General features: G+C 42.0%; 1 protein-coding gene across 3 annotated transcripts; it reads left to right on the top strand.

Annotated features, from left to right (window-relative positions):
- Positions 1 to 1,247: 1,247 nt before the first annotated feature.
- Positions 1,248 to 18,598, top strand: PRPF18 (pre-mRNA processing factor 18). Of its 3 annotated transcripts, none has more exons than XM_082310027.1 (10): positions 1,248 to 1,348; positions 2,537 to 2,614; positions 5,565 to 5,669; positions 7,378 to 7,491; positions 9,197 to 9,343; positions 11,078 to 11,146; positions 12,245 to 12,385; positions 12,883 to 12,954; positions 15,375 to 15,530; positions 17,904 to 18,598. In XM_082310027.1, exons 1-10 carry the CDS (start codon positions 1,283 to 1,285, stop codon positions 17,982 to 17,984), a joined length of 1,029 nt encoding a protein of 342 aa, XP_082166153.1. In that variant the 5' UTR covers positions 1,248 to 1,282; the 3' UTR covers positions 17,985 to 18,598. The 3 variants fall into 3 exon arrangements, with proteins under 3 accessions (XP_082166153.1, XP_082166154.1, XP_082166155.1); XM_082310029.1 differs by having other exon boundaries at positions 1,272 to 1,348; positions 2,521 to 2,614; XM_082310028.1 differs by lacking the exons at positions 15,375 to 15,530; positions 17,904 to 18,598 and adding an exon at positions 14,866 to 15,322.
- Positions 18,599 to 19,027: the final 429 nt, after the last annotated feature.

Here is a 19,027-nt window from a genome sequence, read left to right as displayed (position 1 = left end):
GGTGGCCTTTGTTTCCAGCAAAGGTGCAGTCCTGATGAATTTAAGCATAGTGAGAATCGGCTGTTCTTACCCATTCTTCAAAGCTTTTTCTGGACCTCTTAGACTTTACAAGCCACAGGATGGAAATCGCTGGACAAAAACAGGTAAATAAGCAAAACAAGATTTCTTCACGTTATTACCTGTGTCACAAATGCTGTATGCCTGGTGACAAGGACTCAGGCTAACAAAGGCAGTAGTTTTTACTTCCAGGATATACACACTAAGGAGCTCAGTCCCTACCAGCTGCCTCAGCCCTCTAAGCCTGAAGGAAGCAGAAACCAGGCTCCACACTTAAATCCCAACGCGCCGTCTCAGGTGCAGGGCCAGCACACAACCTTTCCCATCTCTTGGGTGATTTTTAATACCAGCACCTGGGGAAGGAGCGGGGTACTTGCCAGCGCCCTGCAATTAAACCCGACACCGTTGGCTGGTGTAGTTTCATCTGAGGGCATCCTGGAGTCAGCGAAACGGTTCTGATTTCCCTTGGGGTGTTGTTAAGCCTCCCGGGGGGAACCGGCTGGTGGCAGGGGCCCACCGGTGCCGGCAGCAGCTGAGAAGGCTTCCCGCGCCCCCGGGTGGCAGCCGCAGCCTTGTATGACCGGGCCAGCGTGCCCTGTGGGCCAGTGGCCAGCCCCACAGAATCACAGAGCCGTTTAGGTTGTAAAAGACCTTTAAGATCATCGAGTCCAACCGTTAACCCAGCACTGCCAAGCCCACCACTAAACCATGTCCCTAAGCACCACATCTACCCGTCTTTTTAAATACCTCCAGGGATGGAGACTCAACCACTTCCCTGGGCAGCCTGTTCCAGTGCCCGACTACCCTTTCGCTGAAGAAGTTTTTCCCAATATCCAACCTAAACTTCCCCTGGTGCAGCTTGAGGCCGTTTCCTCTCGTCCTATCCCTTGTTACTAGGGAGAAGAGACCGGCACCCACCAGGCCATCCCTGGGGCCGGCGACCAGCCCGTCGTGCTCCCTGGCCCCAGTCACCAGCCCCACGCCCTCCCCGGGGCACCTGCGCCCTCGCAGCCCACCCTGCGCACAGACACACTGTCGCGCTATCGCGCGCTATCGCACGCTATCGCACGTTATCACCACCCCCCAAGCGCTCCTCCCAGCCACCAGGGGGCGCCGCGCGTGTGCGTGGCCTTGCGGCCCGGCTCGCGGCGCGGCCGTCCGGAAGCGACGCTGTTGTTTTGCTCCGCCATTTCCGGCGGCGGCGGCGGCGGCGGCCGGGGCGGCCATGGACATCCTGAAGCGGGAGATCAGCCGGAAGCGGCAGCAGCTGGAGGAGAAGGAGCTCGTCGGGGTGAGGGCGGTCGGGACAGGGCCGGGGAGCCGTCCGGGGCGGGGGACCGGGGGAGGGCGGCGGGAACGGCTCTGAGGTGGAGGCTCGGGGCGGCGGTGAGGGGGGAGCGGCCCGCGATGGGGCCGGGGAACGGGGAGAGGAAGCGGCCTGGGACCGGGGCTGGGGTAGGGGGGTCCGGAGCTGCCCGGGGTGGGGTTTGGGAGGGTCGGGAAGGGCCCGGGATGAGGTTTGGGAGGGCCGCCAGGAGGGGGCTCGGGGCTCGGGGAAGAGGAGCAGGAGCGGCCCGGGACGGGGTCAGGGGAAGGAGTCAGGAGGTGTTTAGGGCTGGGGGCACAGAGGCAGCCTGGCTTCAGGGCCTCGCTGTGTGCCTTTGCCTTTTGGAGCTGGTTGAGTTATTTATTTCAGGCACTGAGAGATAGCAAAAAACCGGTGAAGGATGTGTGGATCCCTTCCCTCGCCGCTGCTGCAGGACGGTCATAGCAACAGTAGGGCCACGGGGGGGGGGGGTGTCTGCCGAGTGTGTCAGCTTAACGACGCCCGCAGTAAAGCCGAGGGCTCTTGTGGACGCCCGAGTTTAGGTTTTGGCGGTAGCGGTTGAAGTCGGGAGCTGTGATCAGAGGCTGTTGTAGGTCAGGCAGGCAAAGTATGAAGAAAGAAGTAATATTTCATATTAACCAAGGGAAATGCTTCCAGATGACCACAGTTGCCAGCTGTTGTCTGTCTGGAAGGTCTTATCAAACGCATTTTTACATAGCTGCCCCAAACAAGCTTACAGAATACTCCGTATGAAGGTGATGTCCCCCATCTCCTTGGTTTAGTGTAAAATTACATGTTTTGTGTTGTTCATTTAAACAACTTTCCTGTACTCCAGCCTGGGCCTTGTTGTGCGCTTCTGAAGTGAAGCTTTCTGCTAATGAGGACCGTGGCCTTACATGACAAAGAACGTGGGTTTTTTTTAAAGCGCTGGTGAACACATTGTACTTTTAAGCCTGCTTATACATATGTGCTGTGAAGTCACTCTATATTGCTGATTTTCAGAGGTGCTTCCAACTTGTCCCCTTTGCATGACAGTGTAGCCATCTCTATGAAAGGATGTAGCTGAATTCACCAAATCAAGTAAGGAAGTTTGAGCCATTTTTGCCCAAGTATGCAAAACTGTAAACCGTTAACAGTTTTCCTCTCTTCTAGGGAAATAAGAAATATTTCAAACGCAGTGAGTTAGCTAAAAAAGAAGAGGAGGCCTACTTCCAGAGATGCGGCTACAAGGTATGGTAATTGTTCTTCCAGGAATTTGTATGTTTACTTTGAAGTCTACATTTTATTATCAACAGTATAAATGTTGTTAATGACAATTGTTGTTCTTTGTTCAATCTGTTAATGTTATACATTAGCCTGTAAATGAGAAGCCACCTGGAGAGGTATGAGTTTCCAAAACCATTTTCAATGCAGGAAAAGATATGCATGATATACAGCTACTTAAGTTTGTGTTATGGTTTGGCTTTTGTTTATTTTATTTTTTTTTTTTGTGGAAAGCATGAAGTGGCTTGAGATCAAAGCTTGTTTTCCTTTCTTTTTAAATTGTGCTGTTAGGCATGAACACTGGATCTAATATAGCCACCCCACCCCCCCACCCTCCCCTTATTGGAAAAAAATGGATACATTCGGATAATTTTATCCATTCAGATAATTTTCACGGTCTTGTCAAAATGTCCAAAAGAAATCAGTATAGTGTGGGTGCATATTAAAAAGATCTGCCAACTTTCATACTATATATGTTTGTATTTGGTTTTTGGCCATCAACCATCCAGCATTGAAAGAGTGCAACAGCAGCATTTATTTTCTTGCTGGCAAAGTATTAGAAAACAATTGGTAACCCTGGGTGCCTTTTGGAACAAATGAGTGATCTGGAAGGCTTTATCTGCCTTGTAACAGTGTCAGGGAAATAGTTTACTGAAATGGAAAGAATGTTTTCTTTTACAAGTGTGTGCATCTGCCTGCCTGCCTGATTATACGTGTATAGGAGGGGGTCTGCATTCCCTTGTGGAAGGTAGAGGCTCGTAGTCTTGTTTGCTGTTACTGGGCACAGATAGGAGCTTTGTTTTCGATTGAACTTTACCCAGTTAGTGACTTATTCTGAAACCTTGATCTGTTTGTAGAATATTTGAACATCAATGCCAAAACGATTCTTGGCACATGCAGCATATAGTCATGAGAAAGTGTTCTGTGAATCCAGTCGCTCTTCCGAGTGGCAATGACTACGTGATGGTTTTTGAGCATGAGCTTGAGTTCTTCAGAACCTTACGTGGCGGTTAAAATGCCGTTGCCTGTGTTGCTGCAGCACCAGTTTTGGTTTGAAACGTGACCCTGAAAGCGGTTTTAAAATAAGTTGCTTCTTTAAATTTAGTACCTTTTTAGAGCCTCCCAGATTTCTGCATTTGATCTTTACTATGTTAATAAGATGTAGAATATAGACTGATTTCTTTTTAAATTCAGGTGCGTTTTGCTTTGCTTAGACTTAATAAGTTGTAATAATTTGACTTGCTTGAAAAAGAAAGCACTGAAACCAAAATAACTGTGGTAAAGATATTGCTTGTAACTTGGAGTCCAGCTGACAGAACGGATCAAATCTTTTCCCCCAATGCTGCTGTCTCTTTATGATTTCAAGAATGTTTGTAAGTTAAAATTTGTACGTATCCTTCTGCCATGGGAGTGTATTTCTTTTTTTATATATATATATATATATATATTTTTTTTTTTTTTTACACAGTTCTTCCATATTTTCTGTCCCCTGTCAATTCCCCCTTTCCTGCATCGATGGAAGTTTTCTTTTTCCCCTCCCTTTATGTGTTAAGCATTGATTTGGTTGTCCTTCCCTTGCTCGTTCCAAACACCTGTGGTTACAGGATTGATTTCTGTGTTTGCTAGCATAGCACTGAATATAGATTTGTGGCTGAATCCTCTAGCTGGAGCCACAGAGGTGGATCCTTACATCCGCATGGAGTCAGGCTGATACTGGAATGCGAGACTGGCACATTGACTTGAAAGAATAGAAAAGCTTCTTTAAAAAAATCTGTCTAGTACATTCATCAAACTGATCAACCCGAACACAGACTGGAAATGACAGTGTACTGCCCATGCATGGAGAATGCTACAGGGTGCTGTAGGATTAAGTGGGGCATTTCCCTTTTAGCAAGAATGGAAAGGAAATGAATTCTAATAAGGAATCTAGGGGGAAAAAACAGGATGTAAGTACTGGAAATGCTTCCTTATTATAGGAATATTACCAACAGCAATCTGCTCATGCTGTCAGAAGTGTCAAATTTGAGCTTATAAAGGGAACTGTAGTTACATGACTGCCATCTCAAAGTTACTTTGATCAAAGAGTTGTTTTGCATTATTAAAATACTGAGTAATGAAGAAGGAAAGTTCTGTTTGATTCAGGGACCTTCTTGTGGATTAAGAGGAGTAGTTAATGAGATCCCATCCTTATGAGGAGCTGTAGGTTTTTTTCAACCTGCAGGAAACTATGGCAAGCTTGTAAGAAAGGTGCGTTACCTTAAACAAGCACCTCTCAAAACCCAGCAGGAACCATGGATCACTGCTAATTGTACTCAGGTCACTGAAGCTGTAGGTAATAAACATTTTAACCTGACACTGCCACTGAAAGAAGCATCCCCGCTCTCTCCCTGCCTTTGGGTTTTTGTTTCTGCCCTTGTGTCCATGCACGTGCTACGCCTGGTGAGCTGGATGAGGAGGTTAAGTGGGCTGGGAAGGGTACCTTTCTTTGTGTTTGCCAGATTATTTTCTGTTTGAATCATTTCCCCCATCTGGTTCATCACATAGCGATGCAAATGCTTTTACATGGGTGAGGAGGATAGAGCAGGGGCAGGAATCAACAGGCAGAGGGTGGATTTGCTATTTTTGGCAGCAGTGCTGACACCTGCCTGCTAAAGTGATTGCCAGACTTTAACAATTGTCTTTTCCATTTGCTGTAGAGACTGCTTCCTGCAACCTGCAGAAGTGTTAGTTAAATACTGATAGTTTTAAAAGCTTTTATTGTTCTGTTAAATTCAATTATAGACAATAATAACTATGAAACTAAAGGTTTATATTGTCATATTAAAATCTGTGTTCTAGAGTTCTGTATCTTTACATTGCTCTCAATATACGGGTTTATTTCCATCAGCACATTAGTAACTAGGTCTGTTGAATGTAGGTACAGCAGGAAGAAGAGGAGGAGAAACCACTGACTTCATCAAATCCAGTGCTGGAACTTGAACTGGCAGAAGAAAAGTTACCAATGACCCTTTCCAGACAGGAGGTAAAATCAATCATCATAAACAGACTGCTTGAGTTTACAGCAAATGCATCTGAAATTTCTTGTTAGGGCTGTTTTTCTTTCTAGTGAACTATTCTTTTTATGGCAGTTTGTATTAAATAATAAGCCTCCATTTTTATCGTCAGCAATTAATGATCGTCTTCGCTCATCAAGGATTTGGATGCATAGGGAGGTACAGATGGGTAGAGCCTCTTTGTCATATGGATTTGCACAGATGTGCTATAACATTTGACAACTCTTTCAGATGACTTCTAGAATAGTACCCTGAATATCAGTATTATCCTTGGATAATACTGAAGATGGCATGCTGATTTTTTTTCCAAGATTTTTTTCCCCCAGCTTCTTTTCTTTGTAGCTCATTGGTCTGAACCCAAATTTAGAAACTAAGTTTGGGAAGTTCACCTTGATTTCTAGAAGAAAAAGTCCTGAAGCCAGAGCAGCTGGTGTGTTCTTTCTCCTTTCGAAGGATAAAAATACCTATGTGAATGCGAGTTCACAAACAGGTCTACACCCCAAAGCAGAAGAGAAACAGGAAGTTCAGAAGTACAGAATAAATTCTAATCTTGGAAATACTGAAATGCAGCAAATATACTGAGATCATCCAAGGATGTCACATGTCCCCTTAGTTTTGCAAGATACTTACTGTTTTTTATGGGAGTATATCACAGGACTTGTAATGTGGGCTGTTGGATTCACGTTTGGTTTGAGGTTGGGTCTGTATGTCGGGTGTAATGCGCAGTGTCTCGCTGCCGTTGATCTACTCGGGTGCATGCTTTGGTCGAGGTTTAGGCATTGCTGTGCCAGCACTCTGTCCACCCCTGGTTTTGTGATACATTTGCAAGTCAAATGCTTGCCAACATACAGGAAGACACTTGAACTGAATAAACGAATTAAGGCCTCAGTTCATTTAGTTTCTTGTTGTCCAGCCAGTCTATTGGTATAACAAAGTGGTGGCATGAAATGAAGCGTAAGCCCTTCCCTTGGTCACCAAAGTATTGCGGGGTGATTCATGTATCAATAAGCCTGTTGCTTGGTACACTACATGAGTAATGGTAAGTAGAAAGAGATTTAGCAAGCAATGCATGAGATAAGGAGTTGGGAGAATAAAGTTCAGTTTTTGGCTCTGCCCATGACTTTCCTAATCAATTGAGGGAGGCTTTTTCGCCTCTGTTATATCTGCTTTTAAAGTAACTATCTCATTAGATTATGGGACTCGGTATTTGCCAAATGCTTAAGGATGAGAATTTTCAGCAAATCGTCTTGCAGATGTGCTGGGACAACCTGCAGCCTAGTTAGAGAGTATTTTTATTGCCCCAGACAAGTAGGTGAGTGAGATTATCGTCAAGTTCCTTTATGATTTTGAAAACGGTTTTTAAGCTCTGCCAGAGGGATGATTTTTGTGTATTTGTTTAAACAAGTCAGAGCAAGTTTGGCTATACCAAACAGCTTGGGATTTTATGCAAAATTTAGATTGGTAATATTTGGAATGACCTTTCACTGAAATACCGTGGGAGTTTTATATTTAGATTGTGAAGAGTCTGGAACATTTTTCTACTGCTTAAAATATTGCCATTTCCTCTCCAGTCTAGCTCAGCTTGTTATTCTAAGCAAAGTAAATAAATCCGTCTTTCTGGATTTCATTTTGCTTCCTTTAGGAGTTTGCGTAAGGCAATGCTTTGATTCTTTGCAGGTTATCAGGAGGTTACGAGAGAGAGGTGAGCCAATCAGACTGTTTGGAGAAACAGATTATGATGCATTTCAACGTCTGAGGAAGATAGAAATTCTTGCACCTGAAGTGAACAAGGTAAGACTGGATAGTTGTTAGTTACTTATTAGTATACACTAACTGTTAATTTTTTAGTAGGGAGGGGTAGTACAGAGCAAAGAGAAATACCTGCTCTGTCTCATTTATTGTCTGAGAAAGTATGTTAAATGTCATAGTTCTGTGCACAATTACCATTCCTTACCTTAGACAGTTCAACCCTAGAAGCCTTCTAGGCCTTTTCAGTTGAAGAAGGGGCCTCCAGGTGGCAGTAATTCCCCAGCCTGTGCTGTTACCTGCTTTTTAACCAGCAGAGAAGACAGTTATTTACTGTTAAAACTAACCTATGTTTGCGATTATATGCGTCTCTGAGAAGGTATGGGTAAGACAGAGGAGGATTGCATCCTGTCTTTCTGGTATGTAAATGATTTTTCAAATCATTTGATTCCAGAGCTATAACTTGTTAGGGAAACTTGATTTTCCCCCCTTGCCTTTAAAGTAGCCATTGATTCAAAAAATGACTAAAAGATATATCATAGGTACTGATTTATTCCTTTTGTCTTAAGAATTGATCAGTTAAGTGAGGAGATGCAATTCAGGTTTGGATTTTCTTCCCTAATTTGTGGCAAACTGAATTGTTTGAAGTGTCTTTGCTGGGGCTGCCCAGAAAAGGAAAGCGTTTTCCTGTTCAAGTCTTTTTAAAAAAAAAAAGGTGAACAGATCTAAACGTTTAAAAAAAAAAAAATTCTGCTAATGAAAGCTTCCCTTCCAGTGACATTGATGACAGTAGTAGGAGTATTAGGAAATAGTGAGCTCATAAATAGGATTGTGTTGGATTTTTGTGTTATATGTTTCAGTCACTCCTGTTGCTATGTGTTGCTTAAAATGTAGATAGTCACTGTAACCAGTTTGTGGTTCAGACATTTGTAGACTACTAAATGATTAATAGAAATGCTCCAGACAGTCAAGTATGATGATGGAAGAGGGGAAATAACTGTGCATGTCTATTCCCAGTGGAGTGGCTGAATTTATCTTAGGGTAAGAAATGTCATACTCCTTTACAGAGCTTTATATTTTATGTCTCAAGATCAGAACGCAAGTCCTCTAACTGTGGCTAAGCAGAGTTTCTTGTTCTGTTTGAAAGCAGCTCTTAATTTTATGTAGGTGGTTTCAAACTGATTCTGATTTTTTTATAATCACCTATTCTAGAGTAGGGGATTTTAAACACTTAATCTATATAAAACATTCTGCTATGTTTAAGTCATTGGTAATAAAGGGAAACTACATAAATGTTTTATGTGATAGTACCAAAGGAGCGTTACTTACCTTATTTACAGCTTTTTTCAGGGTAAATGTGAAGACTTGTAGAGCTGATGATGGTTGTGGTCTGTTTTCTGTTTGTTTTGGGGTGGTTCAGTGCATTGCTTGGAGAAAATGTCATGGAGAAAGTCCTAGAAGTTGATTTAGTCCTCCATGCTTTTCTGGTGAAAATATGGTAAAAAGTCTTTTTCGTAGGAACGAACGTCGCAGAAGTTCATGCACCTGCTTTTTGTTAAGTGCTGAAGCAATCCAGAAACTCTTCTTTGAATTCAGTTTAAATTCAGACAACAAAGCTAAACCCTTATGCATGTTTTTACAGAATTTGGCTTTTCTTAAACAGAAGTTGGACGCTCACAGTGACAGTACTGAACTGCTTTTATTTACTTGAGGTTTTTTTGGTAAATTAGTCATTTCTTATCTTTTCCAGGGCCTGAGAAATGACCTGAAGGCTGCTTTGGATAAGATTGACCAGCAGTATCTGAACGAAATTGTAGGCGGCCAAGAAGCAGGAGACGATGACTCACAGAATGACTTGAAAGTCCATGAGGAGAATACTACTATTGAAGAACTAGAAGTGAGTGATGGATAGATTTTAATGAAGGGATTTTAGATGCACTGTATTGTTGTGAGAAAGCTTCAGGATTGTTTAGACAAAGTTATCTTGTTTTCAACATCTAGCTTAGGCGTTCTGAAGTATCCTTAAATACGCTCTATTAGGAAATTCAGATTTTTAAGCCTTGAGTTGCACCATAGGTGCCTACGGTAGACATGTGAAAACTCAAGTGGTCTTTGTTTACCAGACCTCATCAAAAAGGGGGCAGGAGTTGACTGCAAGGAAGGTGATACAGTTAGGATTCCCTCTGCCGGGGGGTTGGAAGTAGAGAATTTAATAAAAATACATTACCTGGTCATAAATTCTAAAGCATTTCCAATGAGTATTTGAGAGGGTAATAAGCTTAGTACCAATGAATTTTCTCTATACAAGAAAGATGGACTCTGAAAAATAGACACACAGAAGGAATGTTTGAAATAAAAACATCCAGGACAAAAAAAAGAAGTGGACATCAGAAGCAGACAGATCACAGGAAATATAAGAAGTGCAGAGACGACATGTCCCAGAAACTTCAGTGCAAATGACTGTTACGTTCTGAAAGAGTACCATGGTGTTTGTGTAAGTGAGCGGAGAACGAGTGCCATGCAATGCATTCAGCACCCGGTATTTTAGGGTAATGGTTTGAAAAGCACATTAACTTGAGCTGAAGACTTTTAGCCTTAATCTTCAAAACTCTTTGCGGGAGTTAATCTTCATCACATCCCTCCAAAAGTGTGTTTAAGAAATAATCTGATTTATAACTGAAAACTTAAACAAATACGTTATTATTGGGAGATAGTCTTTGGCTTTTTTGTTAGGGTACCAGGGCTTCTGGTTTAAAATAACTGTAGTACCAGAATGGGTACTGGTTGTAATGGGGCTGCTGTTAGTTCTCAAAATACCCCCTTTCTGAGGTAGGAGGGCAGGCTTTGTTTGAGCCATGAAAGTAATCTTTTTTCTGAAAAGTTTGAAAACACTGCAGTCTTAATTTTATGCTACTTTAACTGCATTCCCTTGAGCATAAAGGCTTGCACTGAATTGGGTTCCAAATCTAGGAGATTTTTTAAATAAAATTCACTTTAGAAATGTGAGGACAATGGAAATAGATTATAAATCCAACTATACCTACTGGAAAATGTTTCTAAAAATTGCTGTTAATATTAACAGTTTCAAAGTTTTGGCGGGAAGCTAGAGTACTGGAGCATACTACTGGGTTTTTTTGGTGGTTTTCTTTTTTTTTCTTTCTTTTTTTTTTTTTTTTTTTTTTTAGATTTGTTCCCTCAATTTCACAATTACAATTAAATGAAATGGTAAAAAGCTCCAGTATATCAGAGAATTGAAATATCTTAACAAAATAATTAGGTTAATTGATGGCTTTGGGGATCTCAAAAAATGAAGTGCACCCACACTTCCCCTTAATACGGTGCTGTCAGACAGTTGCTAATTAGCCAATAATTTAGTAGTTAATGAATGAAAAATTACTGTTGCGTTGACTTTTCAGAAATAATCATATTGGCTTTTTGACTTAAATGTTTTTAATAGATTAATGAATCTCAGTAGCATATATAGCTGTTTCATTCTGTTTCCTAACTAGTGTTTTGGATTACTGGTGGAGTTTATTACTGTTCACGATGCAGTCAGTTGTGCTCTGCTGTAGTGGTGGTGGTAAACTTCTAGACAACCTGGAAATAATTGCCTTTTTTTCTCCTGTTCTAGGCTTTGGGAGAATCCTTAGGACGGGGTGATGACCACTATGATATGGACATCATAACGAAGTTCTTGAAGGTAACAAACTCTAATAGATTAATTATTCTGCAGCTGTGTCATATCTTTTTACTGTGATGCAGATACATTTTGTGAATAGAAGGGACGGTTTCAGCTGCTTGGAGAGAGAAACTCACACATTATGCTTAAGACGTGTGTTTCTTTAAATGCTTGGCACTCTACAGTCTTGTTAGTCACAACAGTGACTTCTGCTAGACATGGGAAAGAGCTGTTGGACGAGCAGTGTTCTGCAAAATCTGGTCCAACTTTTCTAGACAAAATTTATATGGTTTTGCTTTCTGTATGATAATTGAGGCAGTTGTATGTAGTTGCTTCTGTGTACTACTATGGCATTAAAAACTTCCGAGGAGTCCCTGCCTCCCTTCCCTGGGAACAGTGAGAGCTGAAATGAAATGTCACCTGGTACTGTTATGTGAAATAAGAGAATTTTAAGGGAAGTCCTTTGCTAAGGAAACAGGTTCAAGTGGATAGTAGAAAATTGTTCCCTTGTTTCCTGGCAAGAAGCCTATATCACCTCTCATTTGAGTCAGGGGGTCCCTGTGTAACTATTGCGATGATCAGAAGTCACGGCAAGAATTGAAGCTTTTATTTGTGTGTGTAAGATACATTGGTGTTTTAATATAGTTTGGGCTGGGCAGTCAGGCAAAGAAAGCTCAAAAATTGTTTCCCAGATGGAGAGAAGGTACATTGGACATGTTTGCCTTCTGGTGTGTTGAATTTTCACTGTGATCTTCACCGTTCCTTAGGCTCCTTTGCAAAAATTGCCCTGAAGCATCAGCGTCTTCTACTTAGATTTCTGCTCTTTTTGTGTACCCCTTCTCCCTCCCAGCACTGATACCTACACTGTTGTTTCCTTGGTTTTTTTTTTGTACATGCCTTTTTATACGTGTTCTGCCCTCACACACATGTTTTTATGATAGGAGGGTTGTTCCTACCCCACCTTGCCTATCCTTCTGAAAGAGGCTTCTTGCCTTTTTAATTCAGATTTCTCCGAAAAACTAATTTTGACGCGGTGGCTTAAACCACTGTTCCCATCTTTTTTTGCCGAGGAAGTCACTAGATGGCACTATGACATAAATTTGCTTGTTGCTCATACAGTTTCTTCTTGGAGTTTGGGCTAAGGAGCTGAATGCCAGAGAAGACTACGTGAAACGGGGAGTACAGGGGAAGCTGAACAGTGCCACTCAAAAGCAGACAGAATCATACCTGAGGCCACTCTTCAGAAAACTTCGGAAAAGGGTGAATCACTTTTAAATGTCGCTATCCTGTGAGACTTATTTTAACTTCTGCTTTCAAAGTACCCGGTGGCTAGGGCCCTTTCCTAAGGTAATGTTATATTCACTGAAGAAGAGAGGAGAAGTGAGTTGGTCAGGGTTTCTGTGTCCAGAGCCCATGACTCCCCGTTCTGACTTTTTTATCTTGACTAGTGAATTTTTCTGCCTACCCACTGCTTTTCCAGGTGTTGCTTTATGTATCGCCTGTTTATTGGGTTGCAAACGTGATAGACAGTTGGGATTGTGTTTTGCACTTTGCCACTGTCTACTAGGTGTAACCACTTAACCTCTCTTGCTTCAGATCCTTCATCTAAATAACGAAGATGTTTTCCTTTGTTAAAGTCCTCAAGCTAGGGTAGGTGCTAAACTTTGTATAAATGCTGAGTAGGATGATTTTCCTGAGCTGCTATTCTGAAGTAAAGATGTCTTTTTTTTTTTTTTTTTCTTCTTCTTCTTCTGTAGACACTTCCTGCAGACATCAAAGAATCAATAACAGATATTATTAAATTCATGTTGCAAAGAGAATATGTGAAGGTATGTTTATTTGCACTCTTCCGTCATGCTCAGGCTGTCTGGTTCTAATAGATTGAGTTTATTACTTCAGCGTTCCCATTTTTTTTGCATTTTGAAGGTACAAAGCTGGAAATACAACATCTATTCAAACGAAATGAAAAATGGCTCTTAAAGGTTAGGCTCCAGGTACTGTTTGATCCACAGCCTATCAGAAGGTCTTCTGAGGCTGGTGAAAGAGCAGAGCTTTGCAAGCACAAATAGAATTTTGCTCAGAGATGGTTATATTAAGTTGCAGAGGAATCCTGTATGAGAAACCTGATATTGTAAGGTTAAATGAAGGTATTGAATTAATAGTAATAGGGTGTTGATTAATTAATTAGGAATTAATTGAGGTGAACTGAGTTATTGAATATGAGACACTGACCCTTTATTTGGCTAAGCTCACATTAGCTGGCCTGGTAAGGTTGAGGTAAGTTAATGAAAAGTTTTTTGGACAAAGTGTGCTTACTGGAGGAGGCAGGAGTACTTTGGCACACAAGATCAAAGGCGGTGTTAGGTTTTGTTTGTAGCTGCCTTCAGAAGTGGAACTCAAATACCGATAGCATTTGCTTAAGCAGCTTGTGTACGCAGAGGAAATTGAGCTGTGTTTTGCCTTTAAACTTCTAGTATTTCTTACTATTCTTGTGAGGACTTGGGATAATTTGTCAAGTAAGCAGGCAAACCTGCTTTTGTTATTGAAAAAGCTTTAGATGGCCTAAGGCGAGTTTAATCCAAATCGTTTGAAAGTAGAACTGAAAGTGTGGGATGTATGATAGCGGGGTTTTGTTTTGGGGCATTTTTTTTTCTTTTGGTTATCATCACATTGAAATTCCCTTTCCAGTGCATTCTCAAACAAAGTAGTGAGTGTGCAGGAATGTGGTCTATCTTGTGGGTTAATCCGCTGTGCTCCTCTCTCCCGGAGGTGCTTGGCTTTGTGCAAACTTCACAGACTTATTTTAGAGGAGTCGAGTACACATTTGGAAGGTTTTGTGTTTTTTTTTTTTTTTTTAATTAGGCTAATGAGCCTTTTGCTTTTAAAGACTTATATCCTTTTGCATTTCGCTTCCTAAGACACTTGACTCTTTTTGCCTGCTGTTGTCTTCTGTGCTTTTTTGCTTTGTGCAGCCTAGTGAATACTGTCAGCCACAAATCCTTGCTGTTTGTTAGATGAAATGCTGGAAAGATTTGAATTTTGGAATCCACATGTGACAGTAGGCAAATGCCAGAATGCAAGTTGTCCGCTCAACCTTCATTAACCCTGTTGTGACAGTCCCGGAAGGGTCTTTAATTGCATGCTCACATACAATATTTCATCACAAAACCACCACATTTAAGTCAGTAAGTAGGTATTTGACTAAGCCTGTTGGGATCCTGCCTCACGTAGGTGAAGACCCTTCTTCAGGTTTACTCTCAGCTCTGTCTGCAACCCCCTGCCTTGTGCATTAATTACCTCCCAGTTTGCTCGCTGCCAAATGGGAAGAAAGTGCACCCACTGGTCATGATGGCTACTTCTTGTTGATTAGTCTCTAAATGGGAGGTGATAAATGACCTCTTTATCAGCGAGTCTTGTAGCTGCTGACTAACAGTGGAGGAATGTCCTGCTCCAAGTCCTTCTTGAAGCTGTGTTTCTGTAATGGCATGTATGTGTCTGTCCCCCTCACTTTCTGGTTCTCAGTTGTCATGGGCTTTTTAAGCTCTGCACTTCTCTTCCTTTCTCCCTTTCTATTCATTTTCCATTCAAGTTTTATCACTGTTTTTCCCCAGGGATGTTGTCTGCTACAGCTTTATGTTAAGAAACAGGATCTGCTATCTTGATCAGGAAATTTCAGATTCATTTACTGCTGCTACTGCTCTGTTTGTAAACATTGTTACAAATGTGCTTATTTAACCCAGTTTTGCAGAGAGCTGGTTCTCAGCCTCATTGGAAGCCGGTTCCTCCCCCCAGGAGCTGTCAGGCTCCTGTGCACTCCCGTGTACAGGGTGACCTCCGTTCTGCGTGCACGACGTGGGCCTGCGGTGGGTTGCGCTTACAGACAGGCTCCCCGGTCTAGTCTGCGGCCAACCCAGCAGGGGTTGTAAAGGTGATTACAGCAGAAAAGCTTATGGGAACCTGAGAAGGCTGAGCTGAAAATAGTCCCAGTAAACTTCAGTTTTAATCAATATTAGGCTGCCTTATCCAGTGCTTTTTTTCATCAGGTAAAGTCCATAGTCCTTGGTTCCCTCAGAGTTCAGCATAAACATGAATCATGTTAGGAAGGTGCGTTGTAAAATTGGTTAATATTGTGCAATAAAACCTGATTCAGAGAGACTGGAATATGCGTTGTTACTGTATCAGGCAATGCAAAAATGCTTTCTGATGCCCTTTCTCTTTTGCTAAGTGTGCATGCGCTGTATTCCTTCAGGCAAACGATGCCTATCTTCAGATGGCTATTGGAAATGCTCCCTGGCCTATTGGTGTCACTATGGTTGGCATCCACGCTCGAACAGGTCGTGAAAAGATTTTCTCCAAGCACGTAGCCCACGTTCTCAATGATGAAACTCAAAGGAAGTATATTCAGGTAACGTTAGCTTTGGAAATCCAACAGATTTGCTTTTGAAGTTAGGAGATCTTTGAGGAATACTGGTTTCGTAGTTAGAGGTGATGCGGTAAACAGGTCCTAGAAATGGACAGTTGCCTCAGTTTGGGTCAAGCATAACATCCATTTAACAGAGAGCTCGTCCTGGACCTGAAGGCTCTTCAGGGCTGGGCTGGGAATGGAGTCTAATGGATTTTTCTGCGTCTTGACTATTGCAATCCTGTATGAACACCAAAGTAGCTGTGAAGACATGCTTTATTCTTCTGAGTTCCTTCACTGCTTAACTCATGGTTTTAACATCATGTGTGGAATTTAATACCGTGGAATACAGTCCTTCTGACTATTTCTGCAACTAGATAAATGAAATGAAAACATTTTTCAAACATGTTTCTTTTAACTGTGGGCTCAAAATTCCAGGTTCAGTTTCTCCTATGCATATTCATACTCATGTCATGAACTTCTGTTGTTTGTGGAATTAATAGCAGTGGTGTTTTTCTTCTCTGATGTTTCAGTGTAATGGGTGGATGGGTCTGAGGAAACAAGTCTTCTCTCCTTGTATTGTTAAATGTGTTTGCCTCTTGCCAGTTGCAGTTTCGTTGAGATAAAGACCTTCTGCCTTAACTCTGAAGCCTCCGGAGCAGCATGGTGGAGCTCAGAGCTTCTGGCAGGATCTTGCTGCTGTGGCAGAAGGATTGATTCCCATTGCTTTTCAACTTCTGCAGGTGTCTGCAAGCGGATTGCTTGTAAAATGCAACTTCTCCTTCTGCCTAGAGTCTCTTTGTATTGGGGCTACAAGTATAGCCTTTGGTTTCCCTTCAACTATAGTTTTTACTATGATAACCTGTGAAAATATTGTCAAGTCAGAGGAAGCTCCAGACACTTGCAGAGCCAACAGGTTCAATTTGACCAATTCTTTTGTAAGGTGAAAATTTGGCATGTGGATTATGCATCTTCACAGACAGGCTCCAGTTAGCGTAATACTTGCTTGGAAGTATTTAATGAATGAAATAGCTTATGTTAGACCAAACAGTTTTGTTGTTAGTCTGTGTTAAAAAAGGAGTTTGGACTCTGAAGGAAGATCGTTGTGGGCCTCAACGTGGCCATAATGCTGCTTCTCCAACTTTGGTGAACAATTGGCCATCTGTGTCCATCTGCCACTCCTCCAGCAGAAAGATCTCTGCTCTTTAGCGTTGCTTGATTTCTCCTAGCGTGCCCTTTGGAAGATACAACGTATGGGAATTCCTCAGTTTGGCCCTTATCTGCCTTTGGGGTTACATCTGTTGGTCAAGGAAATCTTTGTGTTCGTCTTCCCACTGTGAATTTCACATCTGTGCTTCTGAATTATACAAGTTACTGAAGCGCCAAGACAGAGTTGGCTTTAAACATGTATGTTCTCCATGCTGGTTTTAAATACCAGGTCTTGTTTAGCTAGTCTGGCTCAAACTGGAGCATGGAATATTATCTGTGCTCCCAGCAGTTACGTGAAGCTAATGTGTTTCTGATTTACAACAAACCTGGGATCGTAACATCCCAAACAAGGAGTCATTATGGTGCTGGGACATGTTTTCCAGACTTGCCTGCATTGAAAAGGCCAAGGCATCCTCTGTTGAATCATTTTTGCCTTCAGTGAGGAGCCATCTTCTATTGTCCGTGTCTAATGACAGCCACACGATTCGGCCATTTTGGAGTACAATGTCACTGCTAAATTACATTCCTGCCACAGCAGTCTTCTTTCTTCTTTGTTAGACTTTTATGCGAGACTTGAAAGAAAATAATCACAGGGTTTCTGTCACGTTGTTTTTTGGCAATCGATGCCTTGAAAGAACTGAAGAAAAAAGTTGACATTCTGCTTTTCTTCTCGATTCCTTCTTCAGTTTGCCTCCGCGGTGTAGGTCAGGTGTGGTGCCACCATGGGGAGGAATGACAGCGAGAAATTGTTCGGTTCTTTTCGTAGCTGTGCAGCTTGTTTTGGTGTCAGAAATTGCTTTTTGCGCTATAGAATTACTTTTAATGTTCAGGTTTCTTTTAAACATCTTTTATTGTGATAGTATTGTTTTCTCCCTTGGTGGGGAAGAGGGATTAAAGCCTTACGGTGATCCTTTGCTATGAATCTGTAGTCTCTTCAATTATGCCACAGACTCCTCTAATATTGGAGATAACTTGGCATTTTGCAGGCAGAAAGGTTCATAAAACTTAAAAACTGGAAAAACAACTAAATAAAAAAAAAACCAGCCCCAAAATAGCAGCTGTTTGTTTTGAATTCTTCTTGTTAAGCTTAAAAATACTGTCGACGGTTAAGTTTGTTTGACAGCTGCAGTTTTATTACAGAATTGTCCTTGTTTTGTTAATTCCTAGGGGCTGAAGAGGCTCATGACCATTTGCCAGAAGCACTTCCCAACAGACCCATCGAAATGTGTGGAGTACAATGCTTTGTGAGGCTCTGCGGTGTCCAAGGCCTGACTCATATTTCGATCTCCGAGACCCCGAGAGGATTGAAGGGACAGAGTTTGTGCTTTAACACCAGCAGGAACCTAGGGTGGGCTTTGCGAAAAAGCATAAAGCAGCAGATTTCTACAGCTTCATTTTTACGAGCCCCATTTATTTAGATTTCTTTTTAAATCTATGCTTTACGCTGAATACATGCAATATACAGAAGAGGGGGGTTTTTTTGAAGGGGGTATGAGCAGGACAATGACCAGGGGACGATGGACACGACCCTTGCTTTTATTTCAGTTTGTTATTCAGGGAGCCACGCAGACTGAACTGTTTCCCGTGTCTTAGAGGTTTAGGTGAGACTCAGCCCTGCAAGGAGCGCGTGTGGAGTTTTTTGGCTGCTTTCCCGTTGGAGACTGATGTGGGGAGATGATTAGAGTGAAGCAGTCAAATCTGAATCGTGGTTATTTCTGTAAATATAAAGACTTTAATGGCTAATCTTTCATGTGGTATTTATCAGGAGAAAAAAAAAAAGGTTTATATATTTCTCAGCTGAAAAATACAGCCAGTCTTGGTGCAAAGAGTTTTTGATCTTGAATACATCTGATTTGACTTTTTTTTTTTTTGTAACGACATTTTTAATATAAACCTTCTGGGCTTGGGGGAAGTAATCTTATGGCTCCTGAGGCTTTCAAATCCCATTTTTATACATCTGGAGAAAATTTCAGTCTGCTGGGCATTGCAGAGAAAATAATTAGGACCTCCCATGACCACGCACAGTATTTCTAGCAGCCACAACTCTTTACCATTGTGCATCTTGACTGGGAATGGCGAGGAAACTCGCGGAAACGATGATGTCTAATTCCGCATAAACAGTGAAATACTGAAACCTTGTTAGTGGTGCTGGTTGAAAAATCTTAGGCTGAAATCATGCGCTTTTTTAATTACAAGAGCAGCAGCAGCTCTACAGCAGTTTTAACACGTCCTTCTCTTAAGGAGGCCTTTCTAGGACCTACAGCGAGGCTCCCAACAAACCGTTGGTCGTT

The sequence above is a fragment of the Platalea leucorodia genome (genome assembly GCF_965183815.1).
Source record: "Platalea leucorodia genome assembly, chromosome: 4".
In the NCBI taxonomy this organism is placed as follows: Eukaryota; Metazoa; Chordata; class Aves; order Pelecaniformes; family Threskiornithidae; genus Platalea; species Platalea leucorodia.
This window is presented reverse-complemented; position numbering and strand designations above follow the sequence as displayed.

Excerpts from the sequence above, each read along its gene's own strand:
- PRPF18 (XM_082310027.1), top strand. The coding sequence starts at position 1,283 with ATGGACATCCTGAAGCGGGAGATCAGCCGGAAGCGGCAGCAGCTGGAG. Across the intron at positions 1,349-2,536 it reads AGGAGAAGGAGCTCGTCGGG|GGAAATAAGAAATATTTCAA; the intron begins GTGAGGGCGGTC and ends CCTCTCTTCTAG. Across the intron at positions 7,492-9,196 it reads TTGCACCTGAAGTGAACAAG|GGCCTGAGAAATGACCTGAA; the intron begins GTAAGACTGGAT and ends TATCTTTTCCAG.